Below are 21,371 nucleotides of genomic sequence, written 5' to 3'. Positions count from 1 at the left end.
GGGGTGCAGAGTCTCAGTTCAGGCCTGTGGCGTGGTGGCAGATGTTTGCGGTCTTAGTTCCCTTGGGAAGGCTGTGTCCTGCCCGGAAACTCCAGAGTTAGGGGCGTCCCGTGGCCTCGCGTCGGTTCTCCTCCCTTCCTCCTGTCTGCCTGTGGCCGGGGCGAGAGGGCAGCGAGCTCCCGGTCTCTGGACGTGTTCCTGTGGAATCCCGCCCCCCGGTACTAATCACCCTCGGTGGGGCCTGCTCTGGCTTCCGCTGCTCCACGCTGCTTCCTCTGAGCGCTCCTGTCCTCTCTCTGACGCTGCTTCCTGACCTTGACTCTGACCAGTCGCCGCGGGGCTTTCCTTTGTGCTTGATCTAACCATGTGGTGGAACGATGGAAACGGAACATGGTTCTGTCAAGCACCGCGGAAAGCACCGCGCTCTCCTGCAGCATGGCCCGCCACGCCGGACTCCTCTTCTCTGCTCTGGAGCACCGCACCCGCCTCCGCCAGACCCACCTCTCCCGGGCCAGCCTCTCCGCGGGCGGGGGTCCAGGGGCGGGGAGCAGTCGCGAAGGACTCACAGAGTGCCCCCCTCCAGCTAGCAGATCCAGGCTGAAAGGGGGGCTGCAGAAGCCCACCGGGGCGGGGCGGGCCCAGATCTGCCTCCACGTCTCTGTCGGAAGGGAGTCGCCCTTCCCCAAGTCTAGTCCGAGCGCCAGCCAAGAGGAAGGTCTTCAGGTCTGAGACCACTGCTTTTCTTCTTCCATTTGAAGGGAGCACGTATACCCAAGGCATATGCCATTGGCTTCATCGAAGAGTCCCAGCCCAAGGTCATCTTCTCAACTGGTTTAACCTGAATGTCATGCTGGTGGTGACCCACCCCCTCACCCCCCATCTTTACCAGGAGCATTAGGAATTAATCTTGAGCATGAGAGTGGTGGGACACCCATGAGTCTGAGACACTGGGTGTAGCCTGAGGCTTCTCCTGGAACTGACCCCACTCCTCGTGAGGACTGACCCTGGTCCCCTCACAGCCTAAGGTCCAAACTGTTGCCTTGAGCTGTCAAGCACAATTAACATGAGACCAAAGTGCTGGGCTGCTCAGTGGCTCTAGTTGACTACCATGTAGACCTTTCTGCCTCATAATAAAGAGAGGGGTCTTGGGGCCTCCCGTTCTGTTTATTTCTTGATAGACCCAGCGTAACCAGAGGATGGTGGTGTTGGTTCATACCCTGCAGTCTGTATCCTGACCCACATGAGAGACGGCTCTGGCTTGAGCCAGGAGCTGAGCTCTGGGCTCCCATGGCGACGTGCGGCTTTTACTGTCTTCTCTCTCTCAAGTTACCCCCAGAGCCAGGGCCCAGCATTGCCGAGGCATGGAGAATCCTGTTTTACTCTGGATTCCTTTACCATGCGTTGAGTGCTTACTCTAGACCCAGTGCTGAGCTATTTTACATCAACAGCTTGTTCAGTCTTCACAACAACCCTATCAATCCCATTTTGCAGATAAGTATCCCCTAGAGAAAGGAATGGCTACCCACTCCGGTATTCTTGCCTGGAGAATCTCATGGACAGAGGAGCCTGGCGGGCTACAGGGGTCGCATGAGTTGGACACGACTGAGTGACTAACACTTTTTTTTTATATTGAAGCACAGAGAGGTCAACTCACTTGCCCAGGGTCATCATATTCCAACATGAATGCTATTTACAGCTGTAATCCTCAGCCTTCCCAGCTATGGACAAGGCCCTTTGCCTTGAATTACGAAATCAAAAAGACATTGACTTGACTTGATAGGATATTGAAAAAATCTTTTAACACCCCCTTTCAAGCTTCCTTCTGTTAACCACAAATGGCTTGAGCAAGAAAGAGAGCAGACACCCCTGTTTACACGGCTCCTCCCCACCAGCATGAATACCATACCAAGACCCATTTGGAACAGAACAAGTCCTCAGGCCCAGAGAAACCCCCTTTCCCTCTGAACAGAGGGGGCATGTCCAGTTTTCCTGGCCCTCCTCAGCTGGCTATGACCAGGAAGTACCCAGCTGCAGGCTGTGGCCATTTGCCTCTGCTGCCAGGCAGATGGCTGACTCATGTCTGACTCTGAGGGGCCGAGCTCACTAGGACAGCTGTCTGCCCAACCAGTCTCCAAGTTCCTGGTGAACAGTTGCTGTTTTCCAGCCAACTGATAGCTGGTCCCCCAGCCTTTGCCCGTGAGTGGATAACTGTATGCCTAGCACTGTTCTCTTGATTCCATTCATTACCTCTGACCTCTGCTTGTCCTTTCAAGCCAAAGAGCCCCAGCAAGCCTCCTGCTCCCCCCGGTTCCTCTTTCTGCTCCTTTCCGTCTTCTTTCATCCCACCCACCTTAGGGAGCTAGAAGAGGATAGTTCTGTGCGTTGGCCTTTTCTTGGTCCTGTGATAATGGTGCATCCATGACTTCTCTTCAACAAACTCATTGCCCAGAGGATGGTTCAGAATGCAGACTGCTCGTGACAGCAGCTACCCTGGGCCCAGCGCCAGCCTCAGAGCCGAGTCCGTCCAAAGAGTGGGAGCTCTGGCTCCTCACCTGCCCCAGGCCACAACCATGCCAGGGTGGCACACATTCTCTCCTGGGAAGTGGCGGCAGCGCAAGGATTCATAATAAAGTCACACTGCTGTGCATTCCACTCCCCTGGTCTCTTAAAGTTTCTCTGTACTCATGTTCCAGGTGTCGTCATTCTGAACTGCCTGCCAAGGGGGAGGAGGGCTCCGGGGGCAGAAGCTGGTGACATGCCAGTTGACATCAGTTCCCCCAAGAGCCCGTTTCAGCCAGGGTCTAGTTTTATGGCCCTCCTTCAAATCCTCTGAGATCTCTCCTCTCTGAACTCTCCCAAAAAGAAGAAATGACAGCCTATTTAAGTTACTCCTCTCCTACTAAGTATTTCTGTCAGTGACGAATATGCATGGAGATTGAAATTGACTTTTAAAGCTCTAGAAAAGTTAAAAATACTTTTGGGTAGTTATGAGCATTAGGCATAACAAATGGCTCTGAGAAACCCTGGGTAATTTGGGTAATGAAATATGAAGTGATGGAGGTAGCGTTTAGGCTGGCCCTGGCTGGGGCTTGCAGCCTTTCCGTCTCGTGTGTACACCGTTATTAACATTTCTGGCTCCCGCTCATAGAAAACATCACACTCCAACCCCCTCATTATTACAATCCAGGGCAATAACAAAAACAGCAGGGGAAAAAATGTTGGGAAGAACATATTAGTCCATCGAATCTAATTGCAAAATCATTTCATTAAAATGGGTCGGAGCTCCATTGCAGAGGTCGGCCAGTCGTGGTCTAAGCATAGTACAGGGAGGGAGAGACTCCCGCTAACCACACATGCTCTCACCTTGATTAAAACGAAAACGCATTTAATCAGTGGCTGTCCCTGGCCACGGCCCAGGCGTGCACATCTTCAGGTTCATCGTGTTGGCGAGCAAACTGTCCTCCCTCCTGTCTTTCTGGCTTGGGTCACTCAGGGCTCCTCCATTTGCAAGGATCCCACTGTAGACACCCTCTCAGGGAGAAATACATGCATGCACGAAAAGCTTCTCGACGACCGTGGGGAACCCCCATCAGGGAATAAGAGAGTGCTGTCATTCGGCAGGGTCTGCACGATGCGATTTACCCAAGATTCAGCACACTGATGTGTCTGGGAGAAAATGGCCCAGGTCAGAGTTATTCAGTGGGATGGCTGCTGGCAAGCCAAGGGCAAGAGATTTACATAATACATTGGACCAGGAAGCCATTCAAATAACCGGGGACACCTGTGTGGATTTTGCTTCTACAAGCCTGGGATGAAATGGGGTGAAGGAGGTGGATGGGGAAGGAGCAGAGAGGAAAAGGAGACGGGTCCAAGCCTTGACCTTCTGTTTTAGGTAGATGATGTCCCTTCAGAATCAGAGACCCCCAAGTCTCTCCCCAATCAGGCATTACTGTGGGCAGAAAATGTGAGGAGTGAAAAAGCAGTCAGTGGAGACATTTCCTCCCTTCCTGTCTCCCCAAAGCCCACTAGCAGAAGATACCGTTCAGTTCACCTCCACCTGACCGTATCATCATTCGCAGGACTGAGGTTAAGGTTTTGTCCAAAAGCAGGTCTGCAGTAAGCATGGTATTGGTCACACGGCCCCTGGCGGCAGTCTGCCTGGGTTTGTTTCTCTGCCGCGTCCTGAATGACCTGCAGGCCTCGGTGTCCTCATTTGTAACATGGAGTCGTAATAGTCCCAGAGTGTGGGACGGATTTAATGGAGTCATCTGTTTGAAGTGCCCAGAATAGTGCCTGGCTCGTGATTCATGCTCCATACGTGTCCGCTATTATCACTCGCTATGCTGATTGGGCTTCCCTGGTGGTTCAGAGGTTAAAGCGTCTGCCTCCAATGCGGGAGACCCGGGTTCGATCCCTGGGTCGGGAAGATCCCCTGGAGAAGGAAATGGTAACCCACTCCAGTATTCTTGCCTGGAGAATCCCATGGACAGAGGAGCCTGGCGGGCTACAGTCCATGGGGTCGCAAAGAGTCGGACACGACTGAGGGACTTCACTTCACATGCTGATGGTAATGACCTCTGACATATCACATGTTCTACTACGTCCTAGGGGAAAAAAGAAACAAAACAGAATCACAAACATCTGTAGGGCTCTTGACCCTTTTGACCCTTTCCCAGAAGCTCTCCACCATCTTGATCGTCCTTGAATCTTCATGACAACCCCTGTGAGATAGGGGCAACTATGTAATTCCCATTTTACAGGCAGAGAGATTGAGGTTTAAATAGAGACGTCTGGGCAGACCTATGCCCTCCACTGCCCAAATCTCTGTACTGCAGGTGCCCCATTCTGCTTCTAATATACTAAGATGGCCAAGGCCCCCCTCAGCCAGCCAGGCAATCAAGTGACATGCACATCCCCTGAAGCTCTGTGGGCAGTTTATGTGCTGACACCCCATTTACGCACTGGACAAGTGTTAGCCGAGCTCTTGTGCCTGTCATTGTGCTGATGATATGTTGAAGGTGAAAATAAAAGAGACTCAACCCCAATCAGCTGGCTCGTGTCTGATAGGAGAATCAGACCTTCCCTTTTATCTCAGGCAAGATTTGTGGTCTTACAGAGGTTCGCCCAGGTGCCAGGGGATCATTTCTGATCATTAAAGCAGCTCCTGAGGGCATCGCTCAAGACAGTGCATCGCTGGCCCTGTTACCATCGCTGTGCAACCTCAAGAAAAATTCAGTTCCAAACATTAATCTTAGCTCCAACTACTTATAGCTTACTGTAAGTGGCTTTTGACTGTAGTTAAACAGAGCTTCCTTTCAAAGGCAGCAGGCACATTTAACCCATGCAAGAGCTGTGCTTGATTTCACAGTGTTTTAAGTATGAATTCATTACCAGTTTTTTTTTTTTTTAAAGAATTGTCAGGCAACCCTGAGCCAAATTCCCAAGCATTAGGGCAACAGGCATCAATTCCCCAGTACGCCAACTCTCATGATTACTTCCCAATGATAAAATTGTGTGTCAGTGGTTTTGATTGCTGTGTGCTGGACCCCTTTATCATTTCAGTCCCTGCGTTGTCCCTGAAGACAGCTGAGTCTGTTACCCGCTTCCCTGACCTCATTCCCACCCTTGGTATAGCTTTCATCAAAACCCCTTCAAAATGTTTTCAAAATGTATTTAGAGGGTCCATAGATGGTGGGCATCATGGACTAAGACACCCCTAAACTGTACACCAAATTCCCGATGTGGAAAAAGGTCTGTGTGACCCACGGAAGCTTAAGAACTCATAGAGCTTGTTAGACCTGAAAGTGTTGAATGATAAAGACCGAAGGGAAGCAAGCAGCCTGGAGGCTGAGGGGCGGGAGGCACGGCAGGGCAGCCGCAACCTGAGGGCAGTGCTGCCTCTGGCTCTGGACACCCCCCTCCCCAATCCATGTCCCCGTCCCCACTGCCCACAGCCCTGCCCCGGCCCGGGCTGGTGATGCTGATGCCCCTCTTTGGCCCCCCAGGCTCGGAGGATTACCGCAGCAGGTTCAGCAGCGAGTGCTTCATGGACCTCGTGTGCCCGGACAGGTGCCGCTGCGAGGGCACCATCGTGGACTGCTCCAACCAGAAGCTGGCCCGCGTCCCCAGCCACCTCCCCGAATACGTCACCGACCTGTGAGTGCCACAGGGGCAGGACCCCTGCACATCCCCATGCCCGTCTCCCTGAGCCAGCTAGGGCACGGGTGGGCTTGTAGAGGTGATCCCTCCAGTTCAGTCACCCGGGTGCTCCTTGCTGTCTACTGCTTTCCAGCTGAGTGCAGACCCTCATGCCTCCACTGGGGACTGTTTACTTGCAAATAAAGACAGTTCATTCATTCTGCAAAGATTCTCTGAACACTCACTGGGAGTCAGGCACTGCCAGGCCCACCCATGAATAAGGCAGACCACCCTTCCTGGCCCTTGGGAAGCTTACGACATAACCAGAAAGACGGATACGACCTAAAGTGAGAAAACAGCGAGAACCATCAGATGTATCTGAGCCTCCGGCTATCTCTGCTAATAAAGAGGCGTTTACCCAGAAGTGAGAGAGCTCAAAATTCCAGCGTGGGGTGATGAGGGTGCAGCGGGTGGGGGCTGACACACCTGCGCCTGACTCCTGCCTTTTCCAGTTCTCCTGAGATTGGGCAAGTTGCTTCTTAGATTGAGCATCAGATCCTGAGCTGTAAAGTGGAGGTGATGATACCTCCCTCCCACAGGGGTGAGAAAGAGGAGGTAAGAGGCCACGAGCACAGGCTTCATCTTGAATCTGCATGGAGTAAGCCCCGTGTGAATGGTTGTTGTTATCATTCTCTTTGACTTTACAAATCACAATAGGGCCTTTCTTTGCCTCCTGCTCTCCCTGGGTTTGTATGAACATTGAGTGTGGAGTCCCTGAGCTGCCCTTAGCAGAGGGACGTGGTCAGGAAAGCGCTGAGTGGCTTGCAGAGTTGGAAGAATCTGGGGAGCCCTCCCAGGAAGTTTAAGTGGTGATTGGTACCCCTACAAAATGAAGGCAAATCTCTGGCCCTTGATTGTTCAAGTCCTGAGTGTTCAGCAAGTTGTATAGGCCCTTATCACAGGGGCTCCTCCACGCAGAGAAGCCTGGCCTCCCTTCCCGCCCTTCGAACACCCCTCCTCTTCACACACCCCTCCTCTCACTGCTGGGCGCCCTGTGCTGAAGAGTCATACAGGCAGTTTCTGCAGTGCTATGGACCCGGGCTGAGTGAAGCCCCGGCGTCAGCTTAGCTGAAGGCCTGGGAGGACGGGGGCCCAGTGGGGGAGGTGTCCCTTCCACAGCTCACCCACCCCCTCATCTGCTTGCTTTCCACACAGGCGACTAAACGACAACGAGATATCTGTCCTTGAGGCCACTGGCATCTTCAAGAAGTTGCCCAACCTGCGGAAAATGTAAGTCAGCCCCAGGACCTTGGTAGACCCTCTGTCTGCTCTGGCCCATCTCAGTCTCCCCCGTCAGGCCCCAGGAAGCAGGACACTGAGACAGGGCCACGCAGAGCCAGAGCATGCGTTCTGCACAACCCCTGAGCCTCAGCCCCTCTCCCCTCTGCCCATCCCTGCCCCCGACTCTGCACCCATCGTCTACCCCCACGGGGTGGTGGGAGGGACTCCACTGAGCACCAGCAGTGAGCTCAGGGGACCCAGGGTGCATGTGTTACTGCGGTCATGTCTGACTCTTGGCAACCCCATGGGCTCTAGTAATTTTTGTGAGACGACAGTTGGAAGGCCTGCTTTTAGAGAGACCCTAAAGGCCTCCATGTGGGTGTGACCCACTGGAGCAGAAGCAGCAGCTGCCTCACCTCCTTCATCTGCAGTCCCACTGGTCCACAGCTGGACGCACTCCCCCGCCTTCCCTTCCCCAGGTGCCCCAGTAGATGTGCCAGCATGGACAAGGGCCCCTTCACCGTCTAACTCCCTTCTCCTTGACCCTGCTCCCCGCCTGCACCACGCGCAGCACATCTCCCAGCCCGAGCTTGTCTGCCTCTGGAACAAAGGAAATATGGTCGTAGCCTCATTATTCACAGGCCCTGTATTTGCTAACATTCATTTGTAATCTCAAAATCCATACTCACATGTTTTATGGTCATTCCTAAACATAGAGCAGCAAAAAATTTGAGTCACCCTACACGCATGCCCTCAGCTGAAACAGAACGAGGCCACGCTCTGAGTTCTTATTTCAGCTCCCAGACTGTAAACAAGTGTCCAATCCGCAGTGTATTTAGTGCCACTTTTTTTTTTTTTTTGCATATTTGTGCTTTTGTAGGTGATTTCACTGTTTAAAATGGACCTAAAGCATAGTCCAGAAGGGCGGTGTGCTTTACGGAGAAAATTCTTGTTACATAAGCTTTGTTCAGGCAAGACTTCTAGTACTATTGGTTGTGAGTACAGTGTAAACAAATCAACAATATATATCCAACAAGATGTCTTTAAACAGAAACATGCATGAAACAAGGTTATGTATTGATCGGCTAACAAAAATATCGTGACCAGGGGCTCACAGGGACCTAACCCTCAATTTCCCCTAGAAGCGATGGTTTCGCATTCACGAATTCATCTTGCCTAGTGACTTTGTAGACCTGAAGCATGATGACTAATGAGAATTGTAACCCTTATTTTATGTTGCTCTCCACCCATCACATCAGTCCCCTTGAGGCAAGAAGGAAGGAGACTTTCCCTGCCCTGTGCAGCATCTGAATCCCATCAGAGCTAGTCGGGCTTTGTCCCTCCCTCCCTGCCTGCAGTTGCCACTGTGTCCGTGGCTTCGGGACTGCTCACTGGGCGCAGTGGTGAGCGCAGGGACTGAAGGAGCAGAGGAGGGAGGGCTCACGTGGGTCCCGGGGAGGACCACCTCTAGCCTCAGGAACACAGCACAGACATCACCCATCACTTGCCAGGACATGTCCTTTCAAATTCAACCCCAAACTTGTGGCTAAGACTTGTCTTGTGGCTAAGACTGTGTGCTCCCAATGCTGGGGACCCAGGTTCAATCCCTGCTCGGGGAGCTAGATCCCACATGCTGCAAGAAAGCATTCATGTGCCACAAGTAAGACACGGCACAGCCTCAGTGTCCAAGCAGCAAAAGGGAGGGGTGGGGATTGTGGCTTCCTGTGAGCTGATCTCTCATCAGTGGAGAGAGGTGGCACACAGCGCATCCTGGCATTTACCATGCTGGGAGGAGGGTGGGGGCTGCCAAGTACTCCCTTCCTGAGAGCAGCCAGAAATGCAGGTGTAGGGGAAGAGCAGGCAGACCTGCATTTGTTCTCTGAGTTCAACTCTGCCCCTCCCCTGCTATGTCACTCCAGGAATGCCCTTAGCCTTTCTGTACTTTAATGTATTTGTTTGCATAATAGAAATAAATCCAGTTTCCTTGTAAGTTATGATGAGGATCAGAAGTGTAAGGCTACTATGTATAAAATAGTTAACTAATGAGAACCAACTGTATAGCATGAAGAACTCTTCTCAGTATTCCGTGGTGACCTAAATGCAAAAAAAGAGGGGATACATGTATACGTTGAGCTGATTCACTTTGCTGTACAGCAGAAATGAACATAACATTGTAAAGCAACTATCAGTTCAGTCACTCAGTTGTGCCGACTCTTCGTGACCCCATAAATCGCAGCACGCTAGGACTCCCTGTCCATCACCAACTCCCGGAGTTCACTCAAACTCACTTCCATTGAGTCAGTGATGCCATCCAGCCATCTCATCCTCGGTCATCCCCTTCTCCTCCTGCCCCCAATGCCTCCCAACATTAGAGTCTTTTCCAATGAGTCAACTCTTCGCATGAGGTGGCCAAAGTACTGGAGTTTCAACTTCAGCATCATTCCTTCCAAAGAACACCCAGGACTGATCTCCTTCAGAATGGACTGGCTGGATCTCCTTGCAGTCCAAGGGACCCTCAAGAGTCTTCTCCAACACCACAGTTCAAAAGCATCAATTCTTCAGCGCTCAGCTTTCTTCACAGTCCAACTCTCACATCCATACATGACCACTGGAAAACCATAGCCTTGACTAGATGGACCTTTGTTGGCAAAGTAATGTCTCTGCTTTTGAATATGCTGTCTAGGTTGGTCATAACTTTCTTTCCAAGGAGTAAGCATCTTTAATTTCATGGCTGCAATCACCATCTGCAGTGATTTTGGAGCCCCCCAAAATAAAGTCTGACACTGTTTCCACTGTTTCCCCATCTATTTCCCATGAAGTGATGGGACTGGATGCCATGATCTTCGTTTTCTGAATGTTGAGCTTTAAGCCAACTTTTTCACTCTCCTCTTTCACTTTCACATTACCTTGTGGCTCAGAGGTTAAAGCATCTGCCTGGAATGCAGGAGACCTGGGTTCGATCCCTGGGTCGGGAAGATCCCCTGGAGAAGGAAATGGCAACCCACTCCAGTACTCTTGCCTGGAGAATCCCATGGAGGGAGGAGCCTGGTAGGCTACAGTCCATGGGGTCGCAAAGAGTCGGACACGACTAAGCGACTTCACGCTCACACACACTTTCACTTTCATCAAGAGGCTCTTTAGTTCCTCTTCACTTTCTGCCATAAGGGTGGTGTCATCTGCATATCTGAGGCTATTGATATTTCTCCCGGCAATCTTGATTCCATCTTGTGCTTCTTCCAGCCCAGTGTTTCTCATGATGTACTCTGCATATAAGTTACATAAGCAGGGTGACAATACACAGCCTTGACGTCCTCCTTTTCCTATTTGGAACCAGTCTGTTGTTCCATGTCCAGGTCTAACTGTTGCTTCCTGACCCGCATATAGGTTTCTCAAGAAGCAGGTCAGGTGGTCTGATATTCCCATCTCTTTCAGAATTTTCCACAGTTTATTGTGATCCACACAGTCAAAGGCTTTGGCATAGTTCATTTCTGTACAGCAGAGATGAACGTAACATTGTAAAACAACTATACTCCAATAAAAACTAATTTAAAAAAAAAAAAGAAGTGTAAAAGATAAGGGGAAAGACATGTCCTTTGTCCATGGGACTGTGGTGAGAAGATGCCGGGAGACAGAAAGAGGACATCTGGGTTGAGTGACCTGGAGCAGATGGTTAAAACAGGAGTTGCAAACTCGAATACTTAAGACCCCCTGTGAAAAGGCGGTGGGCGCAAGGCAACAATGATAATAATGGCCAATCACAGTTACTAATCACTGTACTCTGTGCCAAACTGTACTGATATTCATGCATTTACCCCTCATGGGAAAAACACAACAGCTTTGAGATTGCTTCACTTCCTGAACGAGGAAGCTGAAACACAGAAAGAAACCTGTCCAAGTTTAAAAAGCAAGTCGGGAGCCAAGAGTGGTGACAGTGCAGGTTAGCTGGGATTGCGGGCATGGCTCAAGGCAGCGAATGCCCGTGCGTGCATGCGTGTGCCTAAATCCATGCGTGTGTAAGTGCCAGCCGGCCAAGCAAGTGTCCCAGTAGGGCAGATCTGGCCCCAAAGACTGCCAGCGGCAACCGCTTATTTAAAATAACTTGATGGTGACCCTTATTTTATTTATTTATTGCACTCACAACCAAAAGCATTAGAAGTCTTGCCTGAACAAAGCTTATGTGATGGGTATTTTATTTTCTTTTCTTTGGATCTTAGTTGTGGTACGTGGGACCTTTTAGTTGAGGCATGTAGGATCTTTAGTTGAGGCCTGAGAACTCCTAGTGGCAGCATATAGGATCTCGTTCCCTGATGAGGAATCACACCCAGGCCCCCTGCATTGAGAGTGTGGAGTCTTAGCCACTGGACCACCAGGCAAGTGCTGATGGCAACTCTTTTTAAGTGAACAGACCTCATTTGCTGGGACCCATCACCACCCCTAGACCCCGATGAGGCGATGGGCCAGCTGGGATTCTGCCCATCAGAGTGGCTGCAGCCAGCTGTGTCTGTGACTCGGCCTGCTTGGCTTCCCCAAGGTCTGTGGGACCAGTGCCCTCAGGTCACGGTCTGGACAGGAGCATCCTGACAGGGCACGAGGGCAAAGGAGGGTTGACACAGAGCCAGGACTTTGGACTCTGCTGTGCCTTTCCAAACTATTCTGAACCTCTGTGTCCTTTCCTATCTTGTGGGGAAAATGAGATTTCATAAGGATCACTTGTGCTAAGGGATGCAAAGAAAAGCTGTGAGCTGTTCCCCACAAGGGTTATCCGGACTGTGGAAACTCAAAGAAGCTTTTCAAGTGACCCCCTCTTCCAAGCAGGGTCACGGCTTCTCTCAGGTGAATTTCAGGTCAGTTCTTACACTGAAGGGACATCTCAAGCAGAGACTGAAACCCAGCACCCCTCTAGCCAAAATCAGTTACCCCTGGGTGGACTTGGTGGTGCTGATTGTGTTTTTAATAAGTAATTGCCAGGCTTCCCAGGTGCTGCTAGTGGTAAACATCATGCCTGACAGTGCAGGAGATGCTAGAGATGTGGGTTCAATCCCTGGGTTGGGAAGATCCCCTGGAGGACGGCATGGCTACCTACTCCAGTATTCTTGCCTGGAGAATCACATGGACGGAGGAGCCTGGCAGGCTACTATCCATAAGGTCTCTAAGAGTTGGACACAACTGAAGTGACAGCATACACACACACCCTCTTTTAAAAATCAACAGTTTCCACAGAAAAATAAATGTGGATTTCTAGCATCCTTTGGAGAAGGCAATGGCACCCCACTCCAGTACTCTTGCCTGGGAAATCCCATGGACGGAGGAGCCTGGAAGGCTGCAGTCCATGGGGTCGCGAAGAGTCGGACACGACTGAGTGACTTCACTTTCACTTTTCACTTTCATGCACTGGAAAAGGAAATGGCAACCCACTCCAGTGTTCTTGCCTGGAGAATCCCAGGGACGGGGGAGCCTGGTGGGCTGCCGTCTAGGGGGTCACACAGAGTCGGACATGACTGAAGCGACTTAGCAGCAGCAGCAGCATCCTTTGGGAAACCAGAAAATCTGGCAAAACAGCCCATGTTCCCAAATGGCTCCAGTTGAGCTGAGTTGAGGAGCGGCTGCCCCCTTAGCTGGGGCACATGCTTTCTTGATCATTGCTGTCCCCACAGGGCTTGTTTCTGACTTTAGGTCACTTGCCTGGACCCTGGGACATTTGAACTTGTAACCCCAGCTTGAGGTAGAATTTCCACCTCAGGGGAAGGGAGACGTCCCTAAGGAGGTGGACAGGACCTCACCAGCCCAGCACAGTGCCAATGTACTCCTCAATCATGACCTGGCATACTCGGCTTCCAGAAAAATCCACATAGCGCTCTCCCTACTGCTTTTCCATGGAGGACTGGACTTTACAATAGGATTGCAGATGCTTTCTGGAAAGGGGAGTGGCAACCCACTCCAGTATTCTTGCCTGGAGAATTCCATAGACAGAGGAGACTGGTGGGCTACAGTCCAAACAGTCAGACACGGCTGAGCGACTAGCACACTCCATGTTACCATGGTTTAAGAGCTGTCCTACAGACCTGAAGAGACAGGGTCCTAGAAGAAGCCTGAGCTTTCCTTCCCAGACGCGGGCTTTCCGGAGTGAATCCCCCAGCCTAGAATGGCCTCAGTGTCTCCAGGATTAAAAGTGCACCCATCAGCTCGCAGAGGCAGTACGGCCAAGCACTCACTGTGTCCTGAACCCACCCTGGCCTGGGGCAGGGATTTCTGGGGCTGGGTCCTTTCAGGTGTGAGACCCCCATCCCCGGTGCAGTCAAAGCCGTGATGAAGCAGTCATCCTTCAGGTGGTCTGCAGAGATGAAATGGGGAGAGGCTTCTGCAGTGGCCCAAGTTTTGCATTTGGGGGTTTGCTGGGATCGGGGGCGCCTTCAGGAAGATACTCCTCTGAGAATAAGATGATGACATTTGTGTGTGTGTGTGTGTATGTGAATTGCTCAGTCGTGTCCAAGTCTTTACGACCCCATGGACTGTAACTTGCCAGGCTCCTCTGTCCATGGTATTTCCCAGACAAGAATGTTGTAGTGGGTATCCATTTCCTTCTCCAGGGGACCTCCCTGACCCAGGGATCGGATCCCAGTCTCCCACCTTGGGGGCAGACTCTTTACTGTCTGGGCCACCAGGGAAGATGGAGCTCTTACAAAGCCCTGAGCCGCTGGTTGACTGCGGCACTTGTCCCGAGTTGCTCTGTCTCTGTCCCTCAGCCCGAGCTGCCTGGATGCAGAGAGGGCAGCACCCAGGTCCTTTGGAAAATTCTATCTTCCTTTTTTGCCCTCCTTATGTTTTCCATTCTCCCAGCCTGAGGAAATCCAATTTGCAAACCTTACAGTAGTGTGATGTTAATTCTGCTCACTTAAAGAAGCAAGTGTCGGGAAGTGGGAACCTCCCGCTTGCTAGCTGCCCAAACTCATCTCCACTGCCCGCCCTGTGTGCTTCAGTTCCCCGAGAAACTGAACTCCCGAGCTGGCAGAGAAGCGCCAGCATTTGGATGAGCTGTAGCTGCTGGGAGAGCCTTTCTGTCTCCTCCCATGTGAAATTTGGGGGTAATTTGAAGTCTCCCCTGTGTGTGACTTTCACCTCCAGGTTCTTGTGGACCAAGACTACCAGGATTTACAAGGAAACCAGCTGAGTTTCAGAAGAGTCAGGCAGGGAGCACAAATCTAGTCTGAGAATCTCCCAGCTCGCCCAGATCTTGGGGGAGGGGTTAGAGGAGCATTGGAACCTGTTTTCTCAGCAGGATGGAAGAGGGGAAGTGAGGAAGGCCTTGACTGGGAGCACGGAGGAAGCAGACACTGAGATGGTGGGAATTGTTTCCTCGACACCTGCGCACGGCTATGGGCACTGCCACCCCTGGCAGACCTCGTGCCTACATGCGAAGGGGGCAAGCAGCGTGCACTGAGCCCCAGGGTGCCCAGTTGAATTTCAGTTGCCCTGAACCATCCCCATGGGGCTTCCCAGGTGGTGCCAGTGGTAAAGAGCCCGCCCGCCAGTGCAGGGACTAAAGACATGCGGGTTCAACCTCTGGGTCGGGAAGACTCCCTGGAGGTGGCATGGCTGCCCACTCCAGTATTCTTGTCTGGAGGATCCCGTGGGCAGAGCAGCCTGGCGGGCCACGGTCCATAGTGTCGCAAAGAGTCGGACACGACAGAGCGCCTTAGCTTGCACTCACACATCCCTCTAGGGTGAGGGGCCGTGAGTCCGCCCCAGGCTCCGCGAGGAGGGCCCTTGAGAGAAGCAGTAGTACCAGGGACCCATCCTTCGGTGCTCTGGGCCCAAGAGCAGTGCCCTCCCCGCCCCGGGCCTCAGTGCATCCAGCAAGACAGTGTGGGCCCGCTGTCCTTCTCATGAGCCCTCGATTCTAATGAGCTCAAGGCACTCAGCCAGTCAGCAACTCCATGTCCACCTACGAGTCTCCCAGTCATAGAATAAGGTCCCCCAGGCTGTTTGCTGAGGAGGCTGGATTCTTCATTCAGCTCCCGTAAACCCATCCCTTTCCATTCCAGCCAGCCAGCCAGAGCTGCCATTCAGGCCTAAGCATTTGAGTGGTCTGTGGAGAGCCCCTGCCCCTCACAGCACCTACAGCTCAACGGAACCTGCCTGGCACTCAGCTCTCCCATACAGCCTGCCACGTGGTGTTGGCCCTAGCAGGGAAGAGCCTGTTGTCTGAGCTCCAGAGCAGAATCGGAAGTGGTTTAATAGGACTGAGCCCGCTGAGGAAAACACGGTGTCCCAAACCCTGATCCTTCAGAGCCCTGATAGAAGGGGTGGACATCCACATCGCCAAAGGAATATCCAGTTAGGAAAAGCAGTTCGCTGGAGGCTTTTCTATGTGCTTAAAAGCCTGGCTTCAGTCCCAGTGCTCTTAGTTGTGTGGCTGTGGGCAAGGTACCTAACCTCTCTGAATCTCAGTCACCTCATCCGTAAAATAAGACAATGATAAAAATAATATCCATCTGATGGCCGTTGTTTTGAGGATTTGATGTGATTCTGTTGGCCAAACCCCTCACATGGTGCCTAGTACATAGTAAGTGCACAAGAAGCAGTAACTAGAAAGGGTCCGTTTATATCGGGAATCTCACATGAGGAAGAGCGGAAGGTTCTACAAATGCCTCACCCCCGCAGAGAGTAGGCACGTTTGATATTTTTCTCCTGCTCTCCTCTTGAGCATCACTACTTAGTGAGAGGATCTTTTAAAGAGAGAAAATAAGTTTGAGAACCATTTTAAATCCGTCAGTCCCTAGGGCACAGAAAAGAGCTGTCCTGAAAGACTTCAAACACTACACAGTCTAGTCCGCGAAGGTAACCTCCCCACCCACCCCACGTGGGTCTGGGCTCCCTGCTTCCTGGGGCACCGGTGCTGAAGACCGAAAGTCAGGAAGCCCAGGATGGAGCCTCCGCCAGGCAGTCCTCAGTCCTGGGGGCACCCCAGAGTCACCACGTGGCTGCAGAGCTGGCCGTTCCCACCCTGAGTCCTGACCTGTCCTGTCCCTCCCTCCAGAAACTTGAGTAACAACAGAATCAAGGAGGTGAGAGAGGGCGCGTTTGACGGCGCGGCCAGCGTGCAGGAGCTGATGCTGACGGGGAACCAGCTGGAAGCGGTGCACGGGCGCGTGTTCCGCGGCCTCAGCGGCCTCAAGACCTTGTGAGTCCGCGGGGCCTGGGCCACAACTGCAGGGAGGGGCTGGCGAGGCGGGGAGGGGTCTGGGCCACGGCCACAGGGAGAGGCTGGGGAGGGGGGCAGGGGGTGCTGGGGAGGCAGTGGGGGCCAGTAAGGGCGGGCGGGAACAGGGGGGGCCCGGCGCCTACCTGGGCAGCAGAATCCTTTCCTTCCTTTTGCCAGGGAGATGTCAGGCATTTCCCAGCCTGAATGGGAAAGAACTTAGCATGCACCCCCAACACACACACACACACACACACACACATACTTGTCCTCACATATACACTGATGCAGAGTCATACCCGAAACAGGCACACGTTTACACAAACATAGGCGTGACACACGTACATAAAATGACATAGAGACATACACGCAACATGCAGATAAACACATACACAAACAGGCATGTGTGTATCAGCACACAAACACACACAAACTGATGTCCAGAGCCACGTGCTGATTCTCCCCTCCTCCCCCAAATATCCATACATACCGTAACCACCACACACTATGCATGTGTGTACGTATGCACACGACACCTGCTTCTACCATAAGCAAGCACCACGGCCAGGAATGTGCGCACACGTGTACCTGCAGCCCCGGGCCCAGCTATCACAGGGCAGACCTCAGCATCGTGAGGGGTCTGAGCGTGGAGGTGGCAAAAAGAGCATCCTACACTCACACACACCCCCGTGGGGCAGGAAGAAGGAGCACCCTGTGCTCACAGACACACGCACACTGAAAGGATGGGAGGGAAAAGACGACACCTGTGCTTGCTCCCTGCACCCCTCTCCCTGCAGGATGCTAAGAAGTAACCTGATCAGCTGTGTGAGCAATGACACCTTTGCTGGCCTGAGCTCAGTGAGGCTGCTCTCTCTCTACGACAATCGGATCACCACCATCACCCCCGGAGCCTTCACCACACTTGTCTCCCTGTCCACCATGTAAGTCCCCCTGGACCCACTGCACACTCACTCTGGGTACCTCTCCTGCACCCCGCTCCTCTCTCAGCGCCTGACTGTCTTTGACCCAAAGTCATCTCTCCATCTGTCAACTTAAACACGTGTCAGGCTCCCTCCATGTGCCAGGCACCATCAAATGCTAAGGAGGCCCAGACGTGGGCCCTGCTTCCTGGAGCTCAGAGCATAGCGAGCTGCCACAGAACAGAGGCCCGCAGTGATATGAAAAGCTAACATGGGCCTTGTCAAGGAACACTGGAGCTATGTTCTGGAAGGTGAGCGCGAATTAGCTTGTTCAAGAAAGTGGAAAGTGCATTCCTTCACTGGGAAGAGCCTGTGCAAAGGCCCTGGGTTAAAGGGCCTAACGTGGTCATATACAGAGCGGGCAAGGCTGGAGGGGAGGCCAGGGCCAGGCTGCAGGACAGCCGTGGGCCATTTGGTTTCTAACCAGAGCATGTTAGGAATCCAGCAAAGGTTTCAAGCAGGCCAGTGACATGATCTGACAGGGATTTTTTTAAAGCAGTGTCACTGACTCCTTAAATGTATATCAGAACCAGTTAGAATCTAGCTTTCTGGACAAGTGTTCCTGCCCACGAAATTCACTGCATTGCTAAGGGAGGCTGTCTCGAGTAATGGTGAAAACTTTGGGCTCTAGAGCCAAATTTTCTGGCTTCAAGTACTAGCCCTACCTCATGTTAGCTATGTGACCTTGGAGAAGTTACTTCACCTCTCTGTGCTTTTGTTATCACTTATAATCCTCATGGGATTGTTTTGAGGACTGAATCTGCTAATATTTGCAAAATGCACAGCAGGGGCCTGAGACAGGGAGAGTGCTCAGCGTGTGTCAGTTTTTATGGCTGTCCATCATATTTCCGTGTGGCTCTGTTACCCTTAGTTGCTCGCTCTTTTTTTTCCCTCTCTTCTTTTCTCCAAAGACCCTTTGGTAGACAGAAGAGAAAGCTATTCCTGCATCTCCCGTAGCTGCCCATGTTCATGATCCCAGACACTGACCTCGCTGGGAATAAAAGCCAAAGTTCCAGGATGTGCCAAAGGCCCCACTCCATCGAGCCCCGCAGTCCCCTCAGCCTTCTTTTGTTCTGAGCGTGCCCCAGGCCCACTCCCACCTGAGAACCTCGCACTGCGGCGCCCACTGCCTGCAAAGCCCTTCTCCCGGCTCCCTCCCCTCCTCCTGTCGTTGGCTCCAGTGTCAGTCGCTCGGCCCCACCCCGCCTCTGCCATCACCCCCAGTTCTTCCAGCCCTGCTTTTCCGATTGTTTTCCGGAACATTCCCTAGCATGCTACGCTTTTTGTTGTTGGGCTTCCTGGTGGCTCTGATGGTAAAGAATATCTGCAGTGCAGGAGACACGGGTTTGATCCCTGGGTCAGGAAGATCCCTTGGAAAAGGTGATGGCTACCCACTCCAGGATTCTTGATTAGAAACTATCTGCCTCCCATCCGCTGCAATATAAGTTCCAGAAGGAAGAAGACCAGGGATATATGACTGTTTTGTTCACTGCTCTATCCTCACTGCGTACATCTGAGCCTGGCACTCAGTGAAAGAAAGTGAAAGTGACGTCGCTCAGTCGTGTCCGACTCTTCGCGACCCCGTGAACTGGGGCCTACCAGGCTCCTCCATCTATGGGATTTTCCAGGCAAGAGTATAGGAGTGGGTTGCCATTGCCTTCTCCAGGGTATCTTCCCGACCCAGGGATTGAACCCGGGTCTCTGGCCTTGTAGGCAGATGCTTTGCCTTCTGAGCCGCCAGGGAAGTCCTGCCTTGATATGATTGTTGAACACGTGGATGAGTTGAATGAATGAGTGGCATCAACGTGAAGGACGATGGGTAAGGAGCTAGTGGGGTGGGAGGGCCAGTTTATCTCAGCCCACTTCTTACCTCTCCCGGATGCCTCCACCCTGGGAATCCAAAACCCAGAGGGCCAGAGTCACAGAGCGTGTCGGGAACCGACTCCGTCAGGAGGAGGAACTTACCGCCTTCTCACAGCTGCTGACTCTCGGAGCCAGAGTCAACCCCAGGCAGGACCGACTCCCAAGCCCTCAACTGCCATGTCAAACCGCAGGCCCTCGTGGGCCCTCTGGCCCTGTTCTTCAGCCTTCCTATGGTCTGTGTCCCTCATTTGTGAAGTGAGAATCATGCCACATCCTTCCTAGGGTTGCTACGACAAGTCTGAATAAGAGAATGGGTTTATAAAGCACTCAGCCCCATCCCAGCCCTCTAGGAAACTCCCGTATCCGTCCATCATCGCATCTGACGGGTATGTGCCAAGTGCCTGTGCTGACGCCCTGCTGGTTCCTGAGACTCAGAGCAGGAAGACAGGCCTGGTCCCTCCTCGCAGCCAGTCCGAGGAGGGAGGCGTTAGCAGCTCCGACGTGTGCTGTGGAGGAAACGCTGGCGACTGAAACGAGAACGGGACAGGGCAGAACTTCCCATTTCCCTTGAGATGCTCAGTGCTTCAGTCATGTCTGACTCTTTGCGACCCCATGGACTGTAGCCCACCAGGCTCCTCTGTCCATGGGATTTCCCAGGCAAGAGTACTGGAGTGGGTTGCCATGCTCTTCTCCAGAGGATCTTCCAAACCCAGGGATCAAACCCACGTCTCCTGCATTGTAGACGGATTCTTTATCACTCCCACCACCTGGGAAGCCCAGGGCTTCCTTGCGGAGGGGTCGTTTAAGCTGAGGCGCCAGCCAGGCACATGGTAAAGAACTTCAGACTGGAGGAGCAGCTTCGAGTGAAGGCTCTGAGTGTGAGAAATTGAGGCGGCTCACACAGGTAGAGCCCATTGAACAAGGGAGGGCGTGGCAGGGACGGGGTCCTGTCTGTCGGCAGAGGTCCTTGCAAAGACCGCCCCTGGGAGGTAGAAGAGAGCCTGGCTTCCTTTTCCAGATTTTCTTCCTCTTTCCTCATTCTCCTGCACTGGAAGCAGACCTTCCTAGAGAGCCAGGTTCTAGGCTTGCAGACCTGGATCTCAGGACCAATCCCCCTGGGACCAGGAGAGATGCTGAGCACTCAGAGGGTCCCTTTTCTCCTCCCAGAAACCTGCTCTCCAACCCCTTCAACTGCAACTGCCACCTGGCCTGGCTCGGGAAGTGGCTGAGGAAGAGACGGATAGTCAGTGGGAACCCCCGGTGCCAGAAGCCCTTCTTCCTCAAAGAGATTCCCATCCAGGACGTGGCCATCCAGGACTTCACCTGTGACGGTGAGGAGGCTGGGGGCAGGGCCGGGCCAGGCAAGGAAATGAGGAGAGAAGGGAGGCGCGGGCAGGGGTAACTGCAGGTCAGGACCCCTGAAAACAGAGTCTCCTCTGCCCTCGGCGGGCAGCCAGAGCTCCAAAGGACTCTGCAGGCCTGCTTGCTGGCACAGCTCCGTCATGCAAACTAAAAACAGTTGCCTCTTTCTAAAGACCTTAAGACTTCCATCAGTTAGAAATCTGTTGTAAGATACTGCTTTTGTTAAAGCAAGATACTTTGTGGCCCTCTCTGAAGACACTCTTAAACCAGATATCCTAATTTGCTGTATCCACAGCGAGTTTGGTGCTCGTTGGGTGGTGGGGCACCCTTGAGCAGTACGCCGCCTACACAACTGTACATGGGAGCCCTGGCCTGCAGTTTGCCTGCCTGCATTGTCATAAGGCTCAGAGCAGGTGCTCGTGAGAAACAGACTTCAGGATGAGCTTCTGGGAAATTCCTGTCCTGGGCTAGGCAGTACCACACCTGAAGATCCAAGGCTTTGAGCGTTAGGATTAGAGACATGTGTTTCTTTGCATAAATTCAGGCCA

General features: G+C 52.6%; 1 protein-coding gene and 1 non-coding gene across 2 annotated transcripts in view; both read left to right on the top strand.

The window, feature by feature from the left end:
* The window catches only part of SLIT3 (slit guidance ligand 3), a 723,236-nt gene that overhangs the window by 612,271 nt on the left and 89,594 nt on the right, over positions 1-21,371 (top strand). Inside the window, exons 15-19 of the mRNA XM_027979969.2 lie at positions 6,006-6,156; positions 7,354-7,428; positions 16,457-16,600; positions 17,416-17,559; positions 20,629-20,792. Coding sequence (XP_027835770.1) covers positions 6,006-6,156; positions 7,354-7,428; positions 16,457-16,600; positions 17,416-17,559; positions 20,629-20,792 — 678 coding nt within the window. The remainder of the gene's footprint in view (positions 1-6,005; positions 6,157-7,353; positions 7,429-16,456; positions 16,601-17,415; positions 17,560-20,628; positions 20,793-21,371) is intronic.
* On the top strand, positions 347-408 carry MIR218A (microRNA mir-218a). Its single transcript, NR_107959.1, has one exon. It is a non-coding gene; the product is annotated as a microRNA mir-218a (primary transcript).

This window comes from Ovis aries, chromosome 16 (assembly GCF_016772045.2).
Source record: "Ovis aries strain OAR_USU_Benz2616 breed Rambouillet chromosome 16, ARS-UI_Ramb_v3.0, whole genome shotgun sequence".
In the NCBI taxonomy this organism is placed as follows: Eukaryota; Metazoa; Chordata; class Mammalia; order Artiodactyla; family Bovidae; genus Ovis; species Ovis aries.
Note: the sequence above shows the minus strand (reverse complement) of the source record. Positions and strands in the feature narration are given on the sequence as shown.